This window comes from Lissotriton helveticus, chromosome 9 (assembly GCF_964261635.1).
Source record: "Lissotriton helveticus chromosome 9, aLisHel1.1, whole genome shotgun sequence".
NCBI classification, from domain to species: Eukaryota; Metazoa; Chordata; class Amphibia; order Caudata; family Salamandridae; genus Lissotriton; species Lissotriton helveticus.
This window is the reverse complement of record NC_136070.1, coordinates 788,842,480-788,863,749: the sequence shown is the minus strand read 5'-3', so window position 1 is coordinate 788,863,749 and position 21,270 is coordinate 788,842,480. Positions and strand designations below refer to the sequence as shown.

Below are 21,270 nucleotides of genomic sequence, written 5' to 3'. Positions count from 1 at the left end.
TCCACCCGCAGGTTTCCCTGCGCCTCATCCCTGGTGGTCCAGTGGACCTCTGTCTCCTTTCTTTCTTTCTGCTCCTTCACTCCTTTTTCTCCCCTTTCTATCTTTCACCTTTCTGCACCTCTGCTCTTTTGCGCCTTATTTCTGCCCATTTCCCTTTCTCTCCCTCTGCTCCTTCACTCGTTTTCACTCGTTTTTTCCCTTTCTATCTTTCACCTTCCTGCACCTCTGCTCTTTTGTGCCTTATTTTTGCCCATTTTCCCTTTCTCTCCCTCTGCTCCTTCACCCGTTTTCACTCGTTTTTTTACCCTTTCTATCTTTCTCCTTTCTGCTCTTTTCTGCATCTCTGCTCTTTTGTGCCTTATTTCTGCTTATTTTCCCTTTTTTCTTTATCCCTTCTTTCCTCCCTTTACCTTTCCCCGCCGCTGCTGCCCCCGTGGCCCCTCCCCCCCCCAGCACGACCGGCCCAATCCAGCTCCCCTCCCCGCTCCCGCCTCCCAGCTGTCCAGCCCTCCCCGACCCCTACTTAATGGCGGCCACTGCGGGGACAGGCGAGCAAGACCACTGACTCATTGTCAGTGAAATTGCTCTCCCACCCTCGCAGCTCCACCATTAAGTGAGGTGCCCCTGCCCCTGCACTCTTGAGTGTTGGTGATCGAGGCCCTCCTCCACCCGCAGGTTTCCCTGCGCCTCATCCCTGGTGGTCCAGTGGACCTCTGTCTCCTTTCTTTCTTTCTGCTCCTTCACTCCTTTTTCTCCCCTTTCTATCTTTCACCTTTCTGCACCTCTGCTCTTTTGCGCCTTATTTCTGCCCATTTCCCTTTCTCTCCCTCTGCTCCTTCACTCGTTTTCACTCGTTTTTTTCCCTTTCTATCTTTCACCTTCCTGCACCTCTGCTCTTTTGTGCCTTATTTTTGCCCATTTTCCCTTTCTCTCCCTCTGCTCCTTCACCCGTTTTCACTCGTTTTTTTACCCTTTCTATCTTTCTCCTTTCTGCTCTTTTCTGCATCTCTGCTCTTTTGTGTCTTATTTCTGCTTATTTTCCCTTTTTTCTTTATCCCTTCTTTCCTCCCTTTACCTTTCCCCGCCGCTGCTGCCCCCGCGGCCCCTCCCCCCCCAGCACGACCGGCCCAATCCAGCTCCCCTCCCCGCTCCCGCCTCCCAGCTGTCCAGCCCTCCCCGACCCCTACTTAATGGCGGCCACTGCGGGGACAGGCGAGCAAGACCACTGACTCATTGTCAGTGAAATTGCTCTCCCACCCTCGCAGCTCCACCATTAAGTGAGGTGCCCCTGCCCCTGCACTCTTAAGTGTTGGTGATCGAGGCCCTCCTCCACCCGCAGGTTTCCCTGCGCCTCATCCCTGGTGGTCCAGTGGACCTCTGTCTCCTTTCTTTCTTTCTGCTCCTTCACTCCTTTTTCTCCCCTTTCTATCTTTCACCTTTCTGCACCTCTGCTCTTTTGCGCCTTATTTCTGCCCATTTCCCTTTCTCTCCCTCTGCTCCTTCACTCGTTTTCACTCGTTTTTTTCCCTTTCTATCTTTCACCTTTCTGCTCTTTTCTGCATCTCTGCTCTTTTGTGCCTTATTTCTGCTTATTTTCCCTTTTTTTCTTTATCCCTTCTTTCCTCCCTTTACCTTTCCCCGCCGCTGCTGCCCCCGCGGCCCCTCCAATCCAGCTCCCCTCCCCGCTCCCGCCTCCCAGCTGTCCAGCCCTCCCCGACCCCTACTTAATGGCGGCCACTGCGCGGCCGCTGTGCGGCCGCGGGCGCGCCGCTGGTGCACCGAAGGCGCGTCAAAGGCAAGCACGTCTGCGCCCGTCTGCAAACCAGTCCGCGACCAGCACCAGGAACCCTGGACCTCCGCCCCGCCAACGCTACGACCCAGCAGCACTCCACGCACTCAACCCAGGCTGCAACAACAACTGCAAGCTAGCATCACCAGCCGACACCCATGGACCCTTCAGCTGTCACCGCTGCCGGCACACCTGCAGCACCGCCAAGAACACGGATCCAGCACAACCCGCCCACAAGAACACAACCGAACCGAAGACCCTACAATGCATCCTCCTCAACGTCCGATCCCTCCACAAACATGCCACAGAAATCTGGGACCTCCTCGACAGCACAACCCCAGACGTAGCATTCTTCACCGAAACCTGGACCAACACCACCTCAGGACCGGACATCGCCATCCCCCAAGGATACAAGATCTCCAGGAAGGACCGCCCCATCCACCCAGGAGGAGGAATCGCCATCGTCCACAAGTCCAGCCTCCGCCTGAGCACACTCCCTGACGAGTCCACAGAACTGATGGAACATCTTCACTTCAAGATACTGGCCAGCCCCACCGCCGCCCTCCGAGGAACCCTCATCTACCGACCCCCTGGACCCCGCGGACCCTTCGCCAACTCCATTACGGACATTATCTCCCCGCAGGCCATCGCATCCACCAACTACACCCTGCTGGGAGACCTCAACTTCCACCTCGACAATCAACTGGACCCCAACACCACATCCCTCCTGGACAACCTCCACAACATTGGACTCCGCCAGATCGTGACCGAGCCCACGCACTCAGCAGGACACACCCTCGACCCCCTCTCCACTACAGGAAACTCCATCACCTTCAGCCACACCACCGAACTCCCATGGACCGACCATCGTTGCGTCCACTTCACCTTCAGAACACCCACCATCCACAGACACCAGCACCTGCTTCCACAAAGAAACTGGACCAAAATCACCGATGACCAGCTCACCTCCTCACTCAACAACTCCACCCCAACCATCGCGGAAAACGACGACCCCAACACCGCAGCCCGAACCCTGCATAGATGGATCTCGGACAGCACCAACACCATAGCCCCCCTCAAGAAAAACAACAATACCTGTGCCAAGAAAGCCAGATGGTTTACCACCGAACTTCGAGAGTCCAGGCGCACATGCCGCCGCCTCGAAAAGGCCTGGAGAAACACCAAATCCACAGAAGCCCACAACAACTTCAGAGCCGCCACCAACGCCCACCATCAACTCATCAGAGAAACGAGGAAAAAAGCGATTGAAGACAGAATCTCCACCCACGCACACAACAGCAAGGAACTCTTCAGCATCATCAAGGAGTTCGCCCAACCCACCAGCGAGTCTACCGACATCCCTCCCTCACAAGACCTCTGCGACAAACTCAGCATCTTTTTCCACCACAAAATCAAGAGCATCTACGACAACTTCGACGAAGACAACCAACACACTGAACCCTCACCAACCACCCCCGACACCCGGAAACCAGCGATTGATGACTGGACAGCCCTCACCACCGAAGACACACTGAAGACAATGAAGTCAATCCACTCAGGGGCCCCCACGGACCCCTGCCCCCACCACATCTTCAACAGAGCCGCCAACACCATCGCACCCATGCTCCGCCAAACCATCAACCGCTCCCTGGCGACCGCCTCATTCCCCGACGACTGGAAACACGCCGAGGTCAACCCCCTCCTAAAGAAACCCTCAGCGGACCCCACCGACCTCAAAAACTACAGACCCATCTCCCTGCTCCCGTTCCCAGCGAAAGTCATCGAGAAAGCCATCAACAGCCAACTCGCCACATTCATTGAAGAACACAACATCCTCGACTCCTCCCAATCCGGCTTCAGAAAAAACCACAGTACGGAAACCGCCCTCCTCGCCGCAACAGACGACATCCGCACCTTACTGGACAAAGGAGAAACAGTAGCCCTCATCCTCCTCGACCTATCAGCGGCGTTCGACACAGTCTCCCACCGCACCCTAATACGCAGACTCTACGATGCAGGAATCCAGGACAAGGCCCTCGACTGGATCTGCTCCTTCCTCTCCAGCAGGACGCAGCGGGTCAGACTCCCCCCTTTCCTCTCGGACCCCACACCTATCACCTGCGGAGTCCCCCAGGGCTCCTCCCTCAGCCCGACGCTCTTCAACGTCTACATGGCTCCACTTGCCCCCATCGTCAGAACCTACGGACTCAACATCGTGTCATATGCAGACGACACCCAGCTCATCCTCTCCCTATCCAACGAGCCCAACACCGCCAGACGCAACTTTCGAGAAGGCATGGAAGCCGTCGCCAAATGGATGAAAAACAGCTGCCTACAACTAAACACCAACAAAACAGAAGTACTCATCATGGGCCCAAACCCCGACGCCTGGAGTGACACCTGGTGGCCCACCGCCCTCGGAAACCCGCCAACCCCCACAGACCACGCACGCAACCTGGGAATCATCCTGGACTCCGAGCTCAAAATGGACCGCCAGATCAACTCTGTCTCATCTTCCTGCTTCCACACCCTCCGCCTCCTTCGTAAGACCTTCAAATGGATCCCCCTCGAACACCGAAAGACAGTCACTCACGCCCTGGTCACCAGCAGACTCGACTACGGCAACGCACTCTACGCCGGAATAAACAAAAACCTCATCCGCAAGCTACAGAACATCCAGAATGCCGCCGCAAGACTGGTCCTCAACCTGCCAAAACACTGCCACATCTCCCAGCACCTGCGCACACTCCACTGGCTCCCCGTCGAGGCGAGAATCACCTTTAAGATGCTCACCCACGCACACAAGGCCCTCCACGGCACCGGACCAGCATACCTGAACAGCCGACTCAAATTCCACACACCCCAAAGGACCCTACGATCAGCCCAGCTTTCCTACGCTGTGGTCCCCCGCACCAGAAAGACCAGATCGGGAGGCCGCTCCTTCTCCTTCCTCGCGGCCAAAGCATGGAACGCCCTTCCGCTCCACCTCAGACAGACAACATCGCTCCCCATCTTCGCAAGAAACCTCAAAACCTGGCTCTTCGACAGACCCCCTCCTTGATGGAATGGAACCTGCACCCCCCCAAACCCCCCCCCACCCCTAGCGCCTTGAGACCCTTACGGGTGAGTAGTCGCGCTTTAACAAACTCCTGATTGATTGATTGATATTGCTTGCACCAATTTCACCCTCAAAATTTCTATGTATGAAGAGTCATTTTAAACTCGTCTGTCCTGATATCACCAGTGCCTAGAAGACGTGCAGTATGTCCTCATCGATGTCAGGGTCGCAGCGCTTGGCGAGTTGCCAGTGCTAAGCTCTAAGGAGCCCCGACCACAGAACAGACAAGAGATTAGCAGGCCCAGGCTCTAACGGCTGCAGTCACACTATGGGCAGAACGATGTTTACCGCCTCCTGAATCCAAGATTGAAGATGCGTCAGATAATGACTTGGGCCTTTGCGCAGGTAGCCCATCACTATTATTAGACTTTCATCTACACTCCTCACACCAATCAAGTGGAAGTACATGCTGCATTCACAGCTCACTATCAGGCCTTGTATGACCCACTGTCCAATGGTTGCTAGAGCAACACACAATCATTTCTTCACTTGATAATAATGCCTACTATTTATCCCCTGAATGGGGAAGAGCTTATTGTGCCCATAACAATACAAGAGGTGAGAGGGGCTATGCAAAGCACAGCCACTAATAAAACCCCCAGTCTAGTTGGTTTGCCCCATCAAATTTTATAAGGCATATGAGCATCAACTGGCACCCAAGCTGTTAGAGTTATACCATACTGCCCCAACAGAAGGTCGACCTCCCCCGTTCCTCCGAGAGTCATTACTGGTGTCACTTCCTAAGCCGGGGAAGTTCTCCCCGTACTGCCCCACTGTCCATGCTGGGCTCAGATTACAAGATATTGAGTAAGATTATAGCAGGCCAACTTTCTGAACACATGACACGCCTGTTCCACACAGACCAGAATGGGTTTGTGCTCGGTAGGTCTACTGCTCTCTCAACATCCGCCCTCTCTCCAATCCTTATGCTTCATGGATCTGGAGCCTTGGACATAGTAGAATGGGGCTACTTGTTCTCGACACTGGCTGCAATGGTCATCTCAGCTAGGCTACATGAACTGATCTGCATATTTTACCGGGAGCCCACTGCTAGGGTGAGGACTGGTTATTGTATATCTCCGTCATTCCGAGTAAGCTGAGGGACACAGCAAGGATGTCTGTTGTATCCTCTGCTTTTGCTCTGGCAATGGAGCCACTTGCGCAGTGACTTCGGTAAGCAGGGCAGGATTGGAGAATCCCACTAAATACTGATCTCCATGTAATGTCGCTATATGCTTATGATGTCCTAATTTATATTAGTGACATCCGAGAGGACATATAGAGTAAATTGACCATCCTATGTGATTTTCAAGTCGCCTCTGGGCGAGGTGTAAACTGGGCTAACTCATGTATGTACCCACTTTACCCTGACAGCCCTCCACAAAATGTAACCGTAGACACCTAACCATTGCAGTGGGAGCCCCGCACATTTCATTACTTCAGCATTATTATATACCATGAGACACAAGATCTTACGACCTCAAATGGCGTTCTGGTGCGCACTGCAACTCTCGGAACAGGGTAGAGTGTCACTATCCAAGATGGTGATGCTCCCACACCTGTTGTATTATTTTCATAATCTACCTATTCATGTCCCTAAATCTATATTTAACTCCTTACATTCAGCTTTAGGGGGCTTCATTTGGAATAGAGATAGAAGGCAAATCACACTTTGCAAGTTACAACTCCCAGTGGACAAAGTCGGCCTGGGAGCTCCTAATTTTGAACACTACTATTTGGCTGCGCAGCTTCAAGTGCCCACGCGGTGGCTGATGGGAACTGAGATACCCTGCCACTGAGCGGGCGCAATGGGAGATCCAGCAGGCTGTGCTCCCAAGAGCCAAACCCTCACCTGAATCAAATAGTTTGCTAATGGTGGCATGCAGTAGCCTTCAAGGTGGTCTATACCTTATGCCATCCATCCCACAATTCTCGATGGAAATGCCTTTAAGATCCATCGTACTGTTCACTGACATGGTGAGTCGGGAGGGTTTAGAGGTGTGGAGATTGGCGGGGGTGGGCACACTGGGTGCCTTATTCCACGACGGAGTGCTGCTGCTCTTTGATAGATTACAGGAAGAGAATGACCGACCAGTGATCATTTCCTGGCTCATGGTCGCCTGTTAGCGGAAATGTCCAGATCATGGCACATTACGGAAACAGAACCTGCCCACCATCGAATAATACGCACACTCATCATCATCAAAAACTTTATTTTGATCACTTTAGATCATAAAAGTGTGAGACAAAACAAAAAAAATCACACATATACATAAAAAAGGCAATTGTAAATAACAATAAATATGCTTTCAAAAAGTGCCGACAGCACATTTAAAATACAATTTATAAAACAAGATAAAACCCCAGTATGGAAAAACACAGATTAAAGCTATCAATAATACATAAAAAATAACATAACAAAGATGGAGTCCTGAGGAAAAAAAATTACACTGTTACACATTCAGGGCCAAAGGCAACCCCTAGGCATCAATGTAAGACAATTCACAAACTAAAAGCAGCTCGTACATGCTTCAAACCATATTGCCATTATTAAGTTAGCCAAACAGAAAACGACAATCCGTCTTGGGTCGCATTACAGTAATCTGAATGCCTCCTAATGCCCAAGTTTTTGCAAAGATGAACAATCTACTTTGAGTGAAGCTGCTTCTAAAAGGGGCAGTAAAATAAAATATGAGTAGGAGATTCAGGGCCCCCTTGACAACCAATACAGACATCATCAATAGTGTCACTTTTGTGTTGCCATTTCCTGGTGAAAGATTTTACAGGTAGGGATCCATAGCTAAACTGTAGGTAGAGGTTCCTTGTAAGAGGGGTAATCATTTCAACAACGGTACTCTCATAAAAAGCCACTGGTATATATTTAGTAAAAGCTACAGATAAAGAACCCTTGCAGTGCAGAATATTGTCAACTGCAGCACTCTCCCAGAAAAGTGCTTTGATGCTAGTCTTAGAGATTGAACACATGGTCTCAGGAGAGAGCCAGTATGTGTCCAGGCTCAACCTTTGTTAGAGGTCCTTGACAGTGCAAAGTCACTGGATTTTCCTTGCGCACTGCGGAACCATAAGATCTTTAAGGCCCACCTGATATGACTCCAAGGCAGATGCAGTCCACAGCAGTTGCCAAAAGATAAGAAGTCTGCACTCAATCTTGTGAGTGATTTTCTTTTCAGCCAAGTCTAAATAAAGTGAGGTCAGTGGACTACTCGCTGAAAGGTTTAGTAGAGACCTTAAAAACCTTTACTCTACTATAGAAATACTCTGGATTTGGGAACTACATAAGAGCTCCGCACCATGCAAACCTGACCCTAAGGCTTCAACATTGTAAATTTCTAGCGTCTGAGCCACCCTTCTAAATATAGTTTTCCTGTGAATTTTTCTCAGATATGCAATGTGTTGAATCAAAGACAACTGAGGTTTTTCCACCTGCGGTGCACAGTATAGAGTTTTCATAAGTTTTGTGCCTAAATAATAAAAATTGGACACTGCATCTAAAGGGATGCCACTCACTAGCATGATGCACACATTCACATAATAGGTGGGCATCGTCGACTGATCACGTGATTTGTGCGAGCATTAGCGTACACCACATAAGACCCATTGGCTGTGACCAGTATGCAATTGGAAAGGGAAGTGGGCAGGGAACTAATGGACAAGGAATGGGAAAGAGTGTTAATATACCCCAGAAAGTTATTGCGAAACGCAACGTTCAATACATAAAGCATGATATTCATGCACTGGAAGGCACAGACACTACCAAGGGTGGTCCACGGGTGTGTGGTGACATTAAATCGTAGACATCCTATAGCAACAGAGTGGGAGAACTAACTGCACGATTTCCAAACATACAAGGATGGAATTCCTTCTTAAAATTCCAGCAAAATGGTGCTGCATTGGCCACGGGTGCTTAATGTGATGCAAACAGGTGTTTTTCCCATTCCATTACTACTCTTCCTCCTAAAGACAGTAAGGGCACTGCTACATATATTTGTAACTAAGAGGTGGGCAACTCAGCACATACACCGAGGAACATCTCTTCTGTCTCAAGTTTGCTACAAAGAAGGGGACATGCTAGCATAGTTCCCAATACTTAAGATACGCCTCAATTATCTAGCATTATGAATACGGTTGAGATGTAACTACATGACCAATGGTTCATTATTACGTTTCTGTTCATTTATTGAAGTAAAAAAAGGGACCAATATCTCTTGTCAGGTATAACACATTCAATATTGCTATGAGCCACAGATGGGAATATATTGCATGCTATTGTTAAATTGATTTTGATGCAATGCAAATGACACTGTGCTGTGTAATGTTGACATAAAAGCTCAATAAAAATTGGTGAAAAACAATTAAAAGTCATTTTAATTGCCAAGCCTATTAGCAAGCCATTAAACCGCAGGGGATCCCTCTGGCACCTTCTGGAGCAAAACCTGCCTCATATATTCCTCTTCTTCTCGTGAGCTCACACTGTTTGCCCTCATCAGGGGTCTTCTGCTTAGCATAAAATAATTCTTCAACCTGCCCAGCAGTTTGAAATTTAACAAACTCAATTGGTTAGGTAGTGAATGTTCTCGATATGACTCATGAATAAAGATGGTAACCTTTACAGTTAAGACAGAATGATTTGCATAGTTGTAGCAGGTAAACTGTGTAGTAGGGAAACGGTCTATTATATATTGGCCTTGGGGGCTCGCAGGGAGCACTGCAATTGTATAATAGAGGGGATTTGCACCATAGTAAAAAAACATCATATTTAGTAGTGAATTATTAAAATATTTGTCACTTTCAGCTTAGTGATGTGGTGGCTTGGGGATTGGTATGCAAGTCCAGAACAGTTACCCTCTGGAAGTGGAAGGGCTTGGGGATTGGTATGGGCATGCAGAACCTGTCAGATCAGACACTAGAGGCTACAGTAATGGTCACTGGAATTCAGAGGTTTGTTTTGCATCTTTGTCCCTGATCTGGGATGTGCATAATGGACAGATGTATAGGCGTTCAGAAATGTATCTAGCAAAAAGCTTTGAGGCAATTACCACTGATGCAGCGCCCCTATAGAAAATCTGTCTCAACAACACTACCCAACACCATGATACTCACCATTAATCATAAATCTCTCACAAGGCCCATAAACTACCGAGACAAATTTAGGGCAACTGAATCATGTGACCTAATTAATCAGGACTATTTATAAAACTATTTACACATTTATATACATCTGCAGTTTGTCATCACTAACCATGGTTTTGAATCAATAATCATTTAATTAAGTCACTTAGGTAAATGGATCAACTGATGATAACTAGACCATGAATAAACAAGACCAGCTTGTCGTTTCAAAATCTAATTTTATTAACTTTATTATTCAAAGAAAGAGCATTTTCAAATAAGAATCTTTATTTATTAGCAAATTAACAAATTAGCAGCATTTTTATTGAGGAAAAGGCATATTAGACTGACAATTCAAAGCATAATCAGAAAACATGAATATTAATTAATAACAGTTTTCATTCCCTAAAGCTATTTCCCTGTCTAAACTCACTTCACCTAGAAGGGAAAAATCAATTAATTCTGCTATCCTTACGTGAGCAAGAAGTCCGACAGCATGTCACGTCTTTCAGCATCTGGAAAGTGAGGAGCCCCCTCCTGTCATGGGGCTAGGTTTTTAGGTCTTGCCTGTCAATGCGCATTGAGCCTGCGAGACTATAGGGGCTTAAACAGAGTTTAACTAGACTGGCGATTTGACTGGCGATTTGATGCAGTGCATGTGCGCTTTTAGCTCAATGCGCAAGCGCAATGAGTTAAAATGCGCGTGCACAGCATCAAATCGTCAGCTTGGTGCCGCCAGCAGCTCTTCCCGCTCCGCCCCCTGCTGCATCAAAGGCTTTGCGCTCTGCCTCAGCCCAGCCATTCTCCTCCCCTAATTGCCCCCTGCTGCATCAAAGGCTTTTTCACGGCCGGCCGGCCGTGCTTTCAGTTTCACGGCCACCAGGCCGTGTCTCCTTTTTTTTTTTTTTAACAAATTGAGCACCGTCTGTATTTTATTCTCATTCAATATCCCATCATTGTATCTCGCTCCCTGCTTCCCTCACTGTCTACCTTCTTCCGTCTTCCCTCTCCTCTCGTTTCCTTCACTTTCTCCCCTCTCTGTTTCTATCGTCCGTCTCTCTCGCTCGCCGTCACTCTTCCTTTTCTGTCACTCTTACTTCCTGTCTACTCCCTCTCGGGCCCTCGCTCCCTCTGTCACCCCGTCTCTCTATGCCACGGTCTCCTGCTGTCTGCCTCTCCCTTTCTCTCCATGTTAATATCGCCCTCGGGGAGGCCTGAAAGGACCCTGTGTCTGACTCGAGTTAAACTTAAGTTATACTTACACACATACATGGCTTGATTTATGAGTAAAAGGAATTCACAAAAAGTGTATTTGCAGTTGGTAAATCATTTTACTCATGTCTAATATAAAACCACAGCACCACTCAGCACCACCACAGCACCACCACAGCACCACTCAGAACCACCACTGCACCACTCTGCACCACCACAGCACCACCCTGCACCACCACAGCACCATTCTGCACCACCACATCATCACACAGCGCTACCCCAGCATCACTCAGCACCACCACATTATCACTCAGCAGCACCACATTATCACTCAGCGCCACCCCAGCATCACTCAGCGCAACCACAGCATCACTCAGCGCAACCACATAATCTCTCAGCGCAACCACAGCATCACTCAGCACCACCACAGCATCACTGGTTCAAATATGTTCTTTCAATGTTTCAAGCTGTTTTCAAGCTTTCAAGCTTTATTACAAATCACAAAAAGATGTTAATATTTCACTTCTGTTCTTGGATTTTCATCACAATAAAAAACACTGAACATAATCTTCACAAAAGTTATTTACAAAAGTTTAAGCTATTGACATTACAAATTAAATAAATTATTTAAGTATTAATTATTTTAACAAATTAAAAGCCATTGTTATTTGTAATATCAATACATCTAAGTCACGTAAATACAAAACATGTTGCATTACAAATGCTATAGGGGTCACATATGCAAAAGTTATAACTATTGGCATTGTAAAAGACAAAGCTATTAATTTAGCTATTTTAAAAAACCACACATAAATAAAATAAATGTCATTCATAAGACCAATAGCTCAAACTTTCCTAATGCGAGACCTATTGCATTTCCAATGCTTGTTATACCTTTCTAACTAGCTAATCTCCAGTAAAAGTATACTTTTCTCCTGCCATCCAGAGTTCCAATTGGCTGACAGACGTCAGTCCATATGAGATCATCACCTTTTTCAATCCAAAGTTGAGCCTTTCTAAAACACCATTGTCTTTTCAGTCATGCGACTTTAGCTTCCTCGGAAACGCAACATTTTATTGAGTAACAGTTCGTTGCTTCCTTAGCTTGGCTGATTTGCCGCATCCTGTCCTTGGATTTGTCTCTCTCAGAGCACATCTTGCACAGTCCATTTAATTTATTTTTCTGATGCATTTCTCTGTGCACAGCTCTTCACGGCAGGATTCCAAACACCCACTTTAAAACGCTAGGCCTTAGGCCTCTCTCTTGAAAGCTAGTATTCAAACAAACACAAGACATTAATTAATTAGTTATTGAAAAACATTCTGTTACCCACCCCCTTTGCTAAATATTAACTCATTAGTTTATGTTATCTGGCTTTTAGCACACAAAGCAGCATTGCATATCTACCTTCTTCTTGGAGGCCGCAGAATCCTCCACGAGCTTTTGCCACAGAAAAGACATACCATAAGCACATAAATAAGCACATGCCATTAGTTATACAGCCGCATTTAATACTGACAAAGACAATAGACAAGGTTAGTTTATTATTTTTCAACATACTTGCAGGTGCAACATAGAGCACATAATTTTAGTCCCATATGTCGTGTAATGCATTTTAAACTAGGTTGATTAGTACATTTCATTCACAAACTTATTAATACGATTATTTTATTATGGAAGTTTAACTTTGCAAGTCAGAATAAAATATTACTCTGAACCTCGCTCCATCACCACACATGTTACAATTCTGATCCCTGTGCAAACTCCTATTTGCCTGGTGTTCACAGTTTAGCACTGAACTTTAAATCTACAGTTTGTCTGCATCTAATAATGTGCCACATCTCTTGATGGATATTCTTCGAGTGTACACCCACCCAAAATTATTAAACCATGTTTCTTTTTTTCAACTCAAATGTTGCTGTACGTATCCAGTCACCAGCTTTTTAGCTATATTTTATCGTGGATTGCATGCACTGATTGATATCAAATGTCTAATTCATTTTAGACCTGCATATTGAAAATCTAGTTGCACTGAAGGCCTGGGCAGAAGTGTCTTAACTGAATATGAGATGATACTGGATCATCTAAGAAGGCTGATAAAGGCATTTTTCCTTAGGCTTGAATGCAATGTGTGGTTGTTATATGAACGTTCAGCTTGCTGTTCATGAAGTGAAATTAAAGCCTCTCAATCACAATGCCAGTGCCTGTTAATAAACTCTTAATTTTTACTAATACTAGCACGCAGTGGACTAGCACTTGAATAAACTGTGCAAGGAAGCATGGGAGAAACAAGATCTTGTCTGCAGCAGCCATGTTTATTGTTATGTATCTGAATCAGACATCACGCTGGGGTTGAAAGGGGGAGCTGAAACTAAAAGACACAGGAAGCACTGGAAGATCACAACATTACAAGTCTCTTCCCAATCTCCTGTTAATGTCATGTTATTTGTATTTACAGCATGTTCTCTGTAAGGCACCTAGCTGCCCTTGAGGCTAGGTCAGCTCAAGAAAAATACATAAATAAATAAATAAATAGGTATACAATAAAATGCCTTCACAGCGACAGACACAACGGCAGTAGGCCCCGAGCTGTTTGAATTGAGGAATTCAAGAACAGTTTCATAAAACTTTAGGAATATAAAATAAATCCATATTTACTTCACAGAAAAAACAAAATGAATACCATAACGGAGGAATGCCACCCCTCAAATAGGGACAAACACAAGGCATAAGCATATACACTACTCCTGGTCTCCCACTAATGTCGTTGAAAGTGTTAAGAAAACCAAGAGGAGGAGCACTGAGGAGGAGCTTGGTATGCTGGTAGAGTTAACCTGCTTATGTAAATGCTTTCTGGCCACATGCACATTTTAGCTCATAACTAAGCTATCGGACATGGAGTATTTTAGAAAAAGAGGGCTCAGACCGGTTTTACATCAGAAACTTGTGACTAGAAGTAGGTAAGCCATTAGGCACCTTTAAAGCAAGAAGAATTAATGAGTTTGGTGAATTTTATTTGTTAAAATTGAAGTGCCATATGTTTCTGTTTATATGTTTACCGGGTTATTCCTTCTTTTTAGGGAAACGGATGTGCATTGGAGAAGGACTAGCTCGAATGGAACTGTTCCTGTTTTTCACCACAATTCTTCAGAACTTCAAGCTGCGGTCACCCATCGACCACAAAGATATAGACACAACACCGGTGTTTAAAACCCTTGCCAAGTTACCACCTTTGTATCAGCTAAGCCTCGACAATCGGCTGTAGAGCATGGGAGTACTGCTCCGCTTAATACTGTGATTTGCTGTGGGAGATTTATGTACATATGCTGGGGAAATATGTCTGCATGCCCCTTTACAATCAGCTAGACAATTTATTTCCTCCTGAATTAATTGACGATGAGAAAAACAGAGCACGTTATTTTGATGTCGAAAACACTTTCAAATACCATACCATTTATTAAAAAACGTGTTATTGTAGAATGAACAATACCAGTTTGTATAGGTATAATTCATGGGTGAAAGAACGGCACACTATAGGTGTTTACTTTGAGCGGACAACACTGATCAGATATTTATGATTTCTTGGCAATAACCAGTCCGAGCAAGAGAAAGGTCACAGCAGACCCGAATGCAGGATAAACAACAAAAACTGTTTTTATTCTTGAAACCTAAAATACAAGCTTTAGTTAAAGCAAGCAAAGATTGTTCAAAAGATTACAGAGGTAACAAGGCATTCCTTGGAATGAGTAACTCACCAAGACTCCACCACTTTAGGAACAACCGAGATGTTGGTGATCTCAACCGTTGGTACTCTTGATACTCAGATGAGGACCGGGTTAGATACATTGGAATCACAGGTGATCTTGAGACCGGTGAGAAGAATCCAGTACAAGCAAGTCTTTTGGGTTGAGTAACCTGAAATGAGTGATTTAAATATTGAATTATGAGGCAAACAAACTAAAGGTTTGTCTTCACCTATCTACAGTTGCCGACCGGCTCGCAGTAGTGTTGGATTATTGGCTGCTCTGATGAACCCTTCGGCTTGCCTGCTGTGTTACTTGCCTGCTGTGTGGTCACTAGTGGCAGAACACCACAATTTTGTGTGTATGGTTTTCGAGTGATGTGGGCATTGTCGCCACATACATTCCTCATAGGAACAACAGCCCTGAAGTTGAGGGAGCGGGATTTGCCTTGCCTGTGACCTGTGCTCCTGAAGCATCCCTATGAGGATGTTTATCTGGTGAGCAAGGATGTTGGAGAGCCTGAACAGGGCTGTTTTGAAATGTTTTGCTTTGCCTTAGCACAATTCACGACTCTCTTGCGAATATGCCTCTTCACTCCGCATACCATTATCCTGCATGCTGTCACAACGCGGTCGTAACAACAACCGCGTTGTGACAACGCATACCGTTACCACGACTTGCGGAGGGGGGGTGTGGGGCGCTGGATGTTGGAGTAGTAAAATGTACTATTCCAACTCCAGTCTGTGCGGACTGTAGGGAAGGTGTTGGATTTTATATCCAACACCTTCTCCCCCCTCCCCAAGTCGTTGTAACGACTTGCGGAGTAATGGTTTGCGTGGTCACAATGCGGTCGTTGTTACGACCGCGTTAAGACAGCATGCGGGGTCACGGGTGTGGGGTGAAGGTAGTTTACCCTCTCTTGCAGATTATGTCTGCTTCTTCCATGAAACCTCCTGACACAACAGGCTATCCTCTTATCATCTTCTCCCCCCAACATTGACCATTGGCCTTGAAGGCTAACCCGAGCCCAGAGCAGGCAAATAGGCTTCTTTTCCAAGTAGACTGCGCCAGTTTTTTCTGTGCTTTCCATTGTTCACCTGTGAACAAAGCCTGCCATTTCCTGGATCATGTAGGAGACAAATCCCTCATACTGATCCCTTCTGCCTGATCAGAAATTTACTACATATCTGGCATGTCCCTGGCCAGTTCTGGGTACTAGAATTCTAACACCGAAGAGGATTGTCTTTTCCCAGGACCCCACCTCAATCCTCGGGAGAAAAGAGGCAACCTTTCAATCAGCAGTTACCTTGTTCACCCAGTACTATTAATCAGACACGAGTGCTGCTAGCAGCTGCTTTTCCAGAAGGTAAAAGAAACCTTCCAGCATTCCAGGTAAGAGCAAAGACAAACACTAAAAGATATGCATAAAAGAGTTTTACAACAATTTACCAACCCTGGACGGATGAAAGGTTGAGGTAGCTTGGCACCAGCCTAATAACCTGCAGGCCGCACGCGGATATCAGCAGTGAGCGGTAAACTTTGCAAGCATTCTTGTTGGCTGATAAGTGGATCATTGCCACTGCTAGACTTTCCGCGAAATGAACTGGGAAAGGAGAATTTGCAACATATAGTGCATTATGTATCAACACAGTCCCACAGGGAACCTTTCTTTGGGAATCATAACTTCACAGAATAGAGTTATTGGAGACACAAGCGAGGATGGCAATGTGGGGATGGGCCCTAATTTCATCAGATATTATATCAGTCATCAGGAATAAGTATTTTCTACCGATTGTTCTATTAAATAACTAAATAACAATTGAAATGGACAGACTCCGCAGGCCAAATTAAGTACTGCTGGGATTCTATAGCATTAGCACAGTCCTGGGACAGTAGTCTGTGTAGAATAACATAATATAGATGGATTTTGGGATGATTTGTCTTCGTATTTAGCTAATTATGTGACATTCTCTTCAACCTCTATTTCTTGGAGCCTGTGAATGGGTGAAATTTTCAAAATGGTTTATTGGCCGATACTAAATAAAAGGAACAAGTATAGGACCAGCAAGAACCAAGTCCTTTTGGCAACACCCTTCTAGCTGCACTGCACACCTCACACTCGAAAAAGTTAAAACAAAGCAACAAAAAAAACCTATGAAGTCACGTAAACCGGTGCGCATCCCTATCGTGACATCATCGCTACAATAGACTTCAAAAATGGCACATGAAACCAAACTGTGCCCACCAGACCTTTCTCTTTTGTAAGTTGTGAAGGCTGCCATTTTAGCCCCTCTACCTTATCAGAAATGCTGTTTTTATAGTTGTTTTGGGTCTACGTTTGCTCTCAGCTTGTATTTTACTCCTGTGTCTGATCAATCTAAGATACTAGCGCTCTCATCCAACAAGTCTAAGGAACAAAGAACCTACTGGCTACTTCATAAGATGCTATTTTTTTTGCTATAGGCTTAAATGAATACTTTGGGAAGGGGTATTCATTATAGCAGAAAAGTGATGCAGTCTTTTCGTATTAAACTTGTCATTTTTTTAAACAACCATAAACACTTCACATAGCATGTAGGCTTTACAAAGCAGGCACCTGGTGCCCTTTGTTTAGTATGTAATGCAAGAACAACGTGTCACCTGTTCATAAGTATAAAACAATCTCGGTTACATTTAACAGTGGTACGCCTCGTGCTTTGTTTTACAGAAACATTCATTATGGTTTATGCCTTATTGCCGTGTCTAGGCCTTCCAATAAGAAACATTGGAACAATACAGTGTGTTAAGGATGTCCTTCATGTCAGACGACCATTGCTAGAAAAAGTGCAGTTTGAATAGTATCCTTTCTTTTTGCAGCTAGAAAACAATTCTTCAAACCTGGAGTTGGTTACCTCTGATGAGTGAGTTTATTTTGGTGAAGTAATCGAACCTGATGATCCTACAGGTCAAGAGTTTATTGCAGCTCTATGTACAGTCTAGGATGACCATCTAATCAGAAAACTAAGTATAACCATGCATTTCCTAGAATTTTTCAGGTTGTATTGTTGACGTCGCACAAAATTAAACAAATTTAATCTGTTGCTGCCGAGAACCAGATTAAATTTGATTCACAATTCTTTTTTTTTCTTCAATTATTTTATTAGTTTCCAAAGAAGCATATAAATAGTTAAATACAATAAAAAATGATACATTTGATGCAAAGCAAAGAAGTACAATATTACAGCTGTGAACATGTCACAAATAGTTCCTCTAAACAGAATTCATAAAATATAATATAGAAGAAATAAGAATTGTGCTAAGGAACCTTAAAGAACATCAAAAGTACCACCTTTTGATTCACAGTTCTTAAAACACAATTTCAATCTTAGTGTGATTGATGACATTACGAAAAACACAGTTGATGGACAGAATGTAGAACAATGTCATACATTCACCCCAGTACAAGGATCTGGGCCTAAATCCATCGTTTTTAGGTCGAGCGTAGCGAATGGCCTCATGTATACTTTAGTATACCTATGTGCTTACTGAATATGTGGACACGAGTAAGACGCGCGCATTTCCGTCTCGGATTTGACCTCGTGAGCGCGCTTTTGCTGCTGGCTGTTTGCTGTGAATGTCGGATTCTGACGCGCGCCTTGGGATTGGGTCGCGCGCGTCAGAATCCGACTCTGCCATGCTCCGTAGGTTTCAGTTTCGTTTTGACCATCTGCACGACGCGACGCGACCGGGCACATAGTTAGTGGCCAGCACTTTCCTTCAGTTGCTGGCGAGGATGCAGTGTCGTGAGACCACCGCTAGCCGATTGTCTCTGAGAATACCGTGATTCTCTCCGCCGAAAACAGCAGGCCACACTCTGTTCCTGGAAGTTTCTTTGGGAAAACGGAGGTGCGCAGTGCCGGGAGGCTCCCTTCTAGACCTCATTCGGGACAATGCACAATGAACGGTAAGCGTTCCATGAGCACACACAGGCCACAGCCGCTTTTTCAGTACGGCGGGCTGTGCCTAATAATGCTGGCGGTGCAAACAGGTGGTCGGGGCATGGCCATTGTCCTGGGGGCTGCTCCAGGAGGCGTTGCGGGCTCGCTTTTCCCCGCTGAAGGGAGAGAGGGACATGCTGTGGCTCCTTCAGGACACTGCTGGCAGGACGCTCCTCGCAGGACACCGAGAGAAGGTGCACAAGTGGCGGGGTTTGCAGTTAGCAATTTTTCTGCAGCGCCAGCGCGTGGGGTGTCACGGGTAGGTTGCTGCGGGGGCATGTGCAGAGGGACAGCCGTAGGGCCTTACCGCTGGATGTTAAAATCTTTGTCAGGTTGTATTCTGCCCGACTCCCCCTAATCGCGCTGGCAGCAGGTGTGATACAGGGTGACTCTGGCTCCCAGATAGCAGCAGGGCGGCTTATCGACCTTGAAGTTCCCATGGCTGCTGCTTTGCATGCGTACAAAACAGGCCTTCCTAGCGCTGCGGGCTGTACTCTGCTTTTCCGGCGCTAGATGCATAGGTGCAGAAGTGTGTTCCACATATGCCACTGCAGTAAAGATAACAATGTTTGCTACGAGCCTAATTTGCACTTTATTATGCCGTCGCTGTCTCCTTTCCCAACACTTCCAGAAACTATTCAAACTTATCATACTCGCCCAGACTGCTTGGCTCCCTTCGTTTTCTGATAAAAAAGCGTGAATATAGTACAATTAGCTTACCCTTTGTGATAATCTAAAACATCTTTCGACAAAATGGAGCGGCTTTCGTTTTTTTTGCTTGCTTTGGTGCATTTAATAAATGTATTTACTTATTTTAAAAATATGTTTACAATTTGCTGTTATGGAAATTGAAGTAGAGGATGTGGCATAATAGCCAAAGCCGCTGACTTTAGTGCTGGGGAACAAAGTCCGCATTTCGGGGTCAGCTCAACATCTTGTTTTTAAATGGCTACTGCATCATGACGTACACGTCATCACACTGGTGTCACTGGAGCGGCTTGACAGATACATGCACATGTGAGATGGAGACGCCAGATACATGCACATGTGAGATGGTGACGCCAGATACATGCACATGTGAGATGGTGACGCCAGATACATGCACATGTGAGATGGTGACGCCAGATACATGCGAGATGGTGACGCCAGATACATGCACATGCGAGATGGTGACGCCAGATACATGCACATGCGAGATGGTGACGCCACATACATGCACATGCGAGATGGTGACGCCACATACATGCACATGCGAGATGGTGACGCCAGATACATGCACATGCGAGATGGGCATGTGCTTATTTTCTTTGTTTTTTGCACGGTTTTTGGAAATGCCTCTCGTCATTGGAAAACGAGCACTTTTTTTATTTTTCCTCAGTCACAACAACATAGGCGAAACAATTGACAGAGCTAGAGATCGAGTTGTGCCTTTGCCTTAACCTATTGCACTTGCCAATTATTCATATTACTGCTGCCAAGAAGGACCACGTGAAGTGTGATAAGTTCAGCCAGTTCAGCCCTTTTTTTATACAACAGCTCTTTGCATGCTGCGATTTATTAACCTATACTTACGCTGTTAACAGTGAAACTACAAGTCCCAGCATGCAGTGTGCTTTTGACTGTAAAGCTAGACCTGGCTGAGACCTCATATGTGATATTGGGCAACATTATAGCTGTGTTGACCTCAGAATGAAGGTGACGCATCCAGTGTTAGTATGCAGATTACCACATATGAACACGAATTTTGCTTTATTGACAAATTTAAGCACCCTCAACTTCATCTTTGACTCTTCAATCTGGGTCACCCTCACACACCCTCTCACACCCTCACCCTCACACCCCCACATCCTCACCCTCACACCCCCTCAACCTCACACCCCCTCAACCTCACACCCCTCAACCTCACACCCCTCAACCTCACACCCCCTCACCCTCACATACCCTCATCCTCAAACCCCCACAAACCCCCTCACACCCATCACACACACCCTTACCCTTACCCTCACCCTTACCCTCACCCTCACACCCCCTCACCCTTACCCTCACCCTCTCTCACCCTCACACACACTCTCACCGCCCTCACCCTCACACCCCCTCTTCCCCTCTCACCCTCGCACCCCCCTCACCCTCACACACACCCTCACACACCCTCTCACCCCCCTCACCTACCCGCTCACCCTCACTTACCCTCTCACCCTCACACACCCTCTCACCCTCACACACCCTCTCACACTCACACACCCTCTCACCCTCACACACCCCCTCACCCTCACACACACCCTCACACACCCCCTCACCCA

At 46.2% G+C, this 21,270-nt stretch overlaps 1 protein-coding gene across 1 annotated transcript in view; it reads left to right on the top strand.

Moving 5' to 3' along the window:
- LOC144781872 (cytochrome P450 2C19-like) overlaps positions 1-18,106 on the top strand; it is a 303,887-nt gene extending 285,781 nt beyond the window's left edge. Inside the window, exon 9 of the mRNA XM_078660916.1 lies at positions 14,331-18,106. Coding sequence (XP_078517042.1) covers positions 14,331-14,515 — 185 coding nt within the window. The 3' untranslated portion in view covers positions 14,516-18,106. The remainder of the gene's footprint in view (positions 1-14,330) is intronic.
- The last annotated feature ends 3,164 nt before the right edge of the window (positions 18,107-21,270 follow it).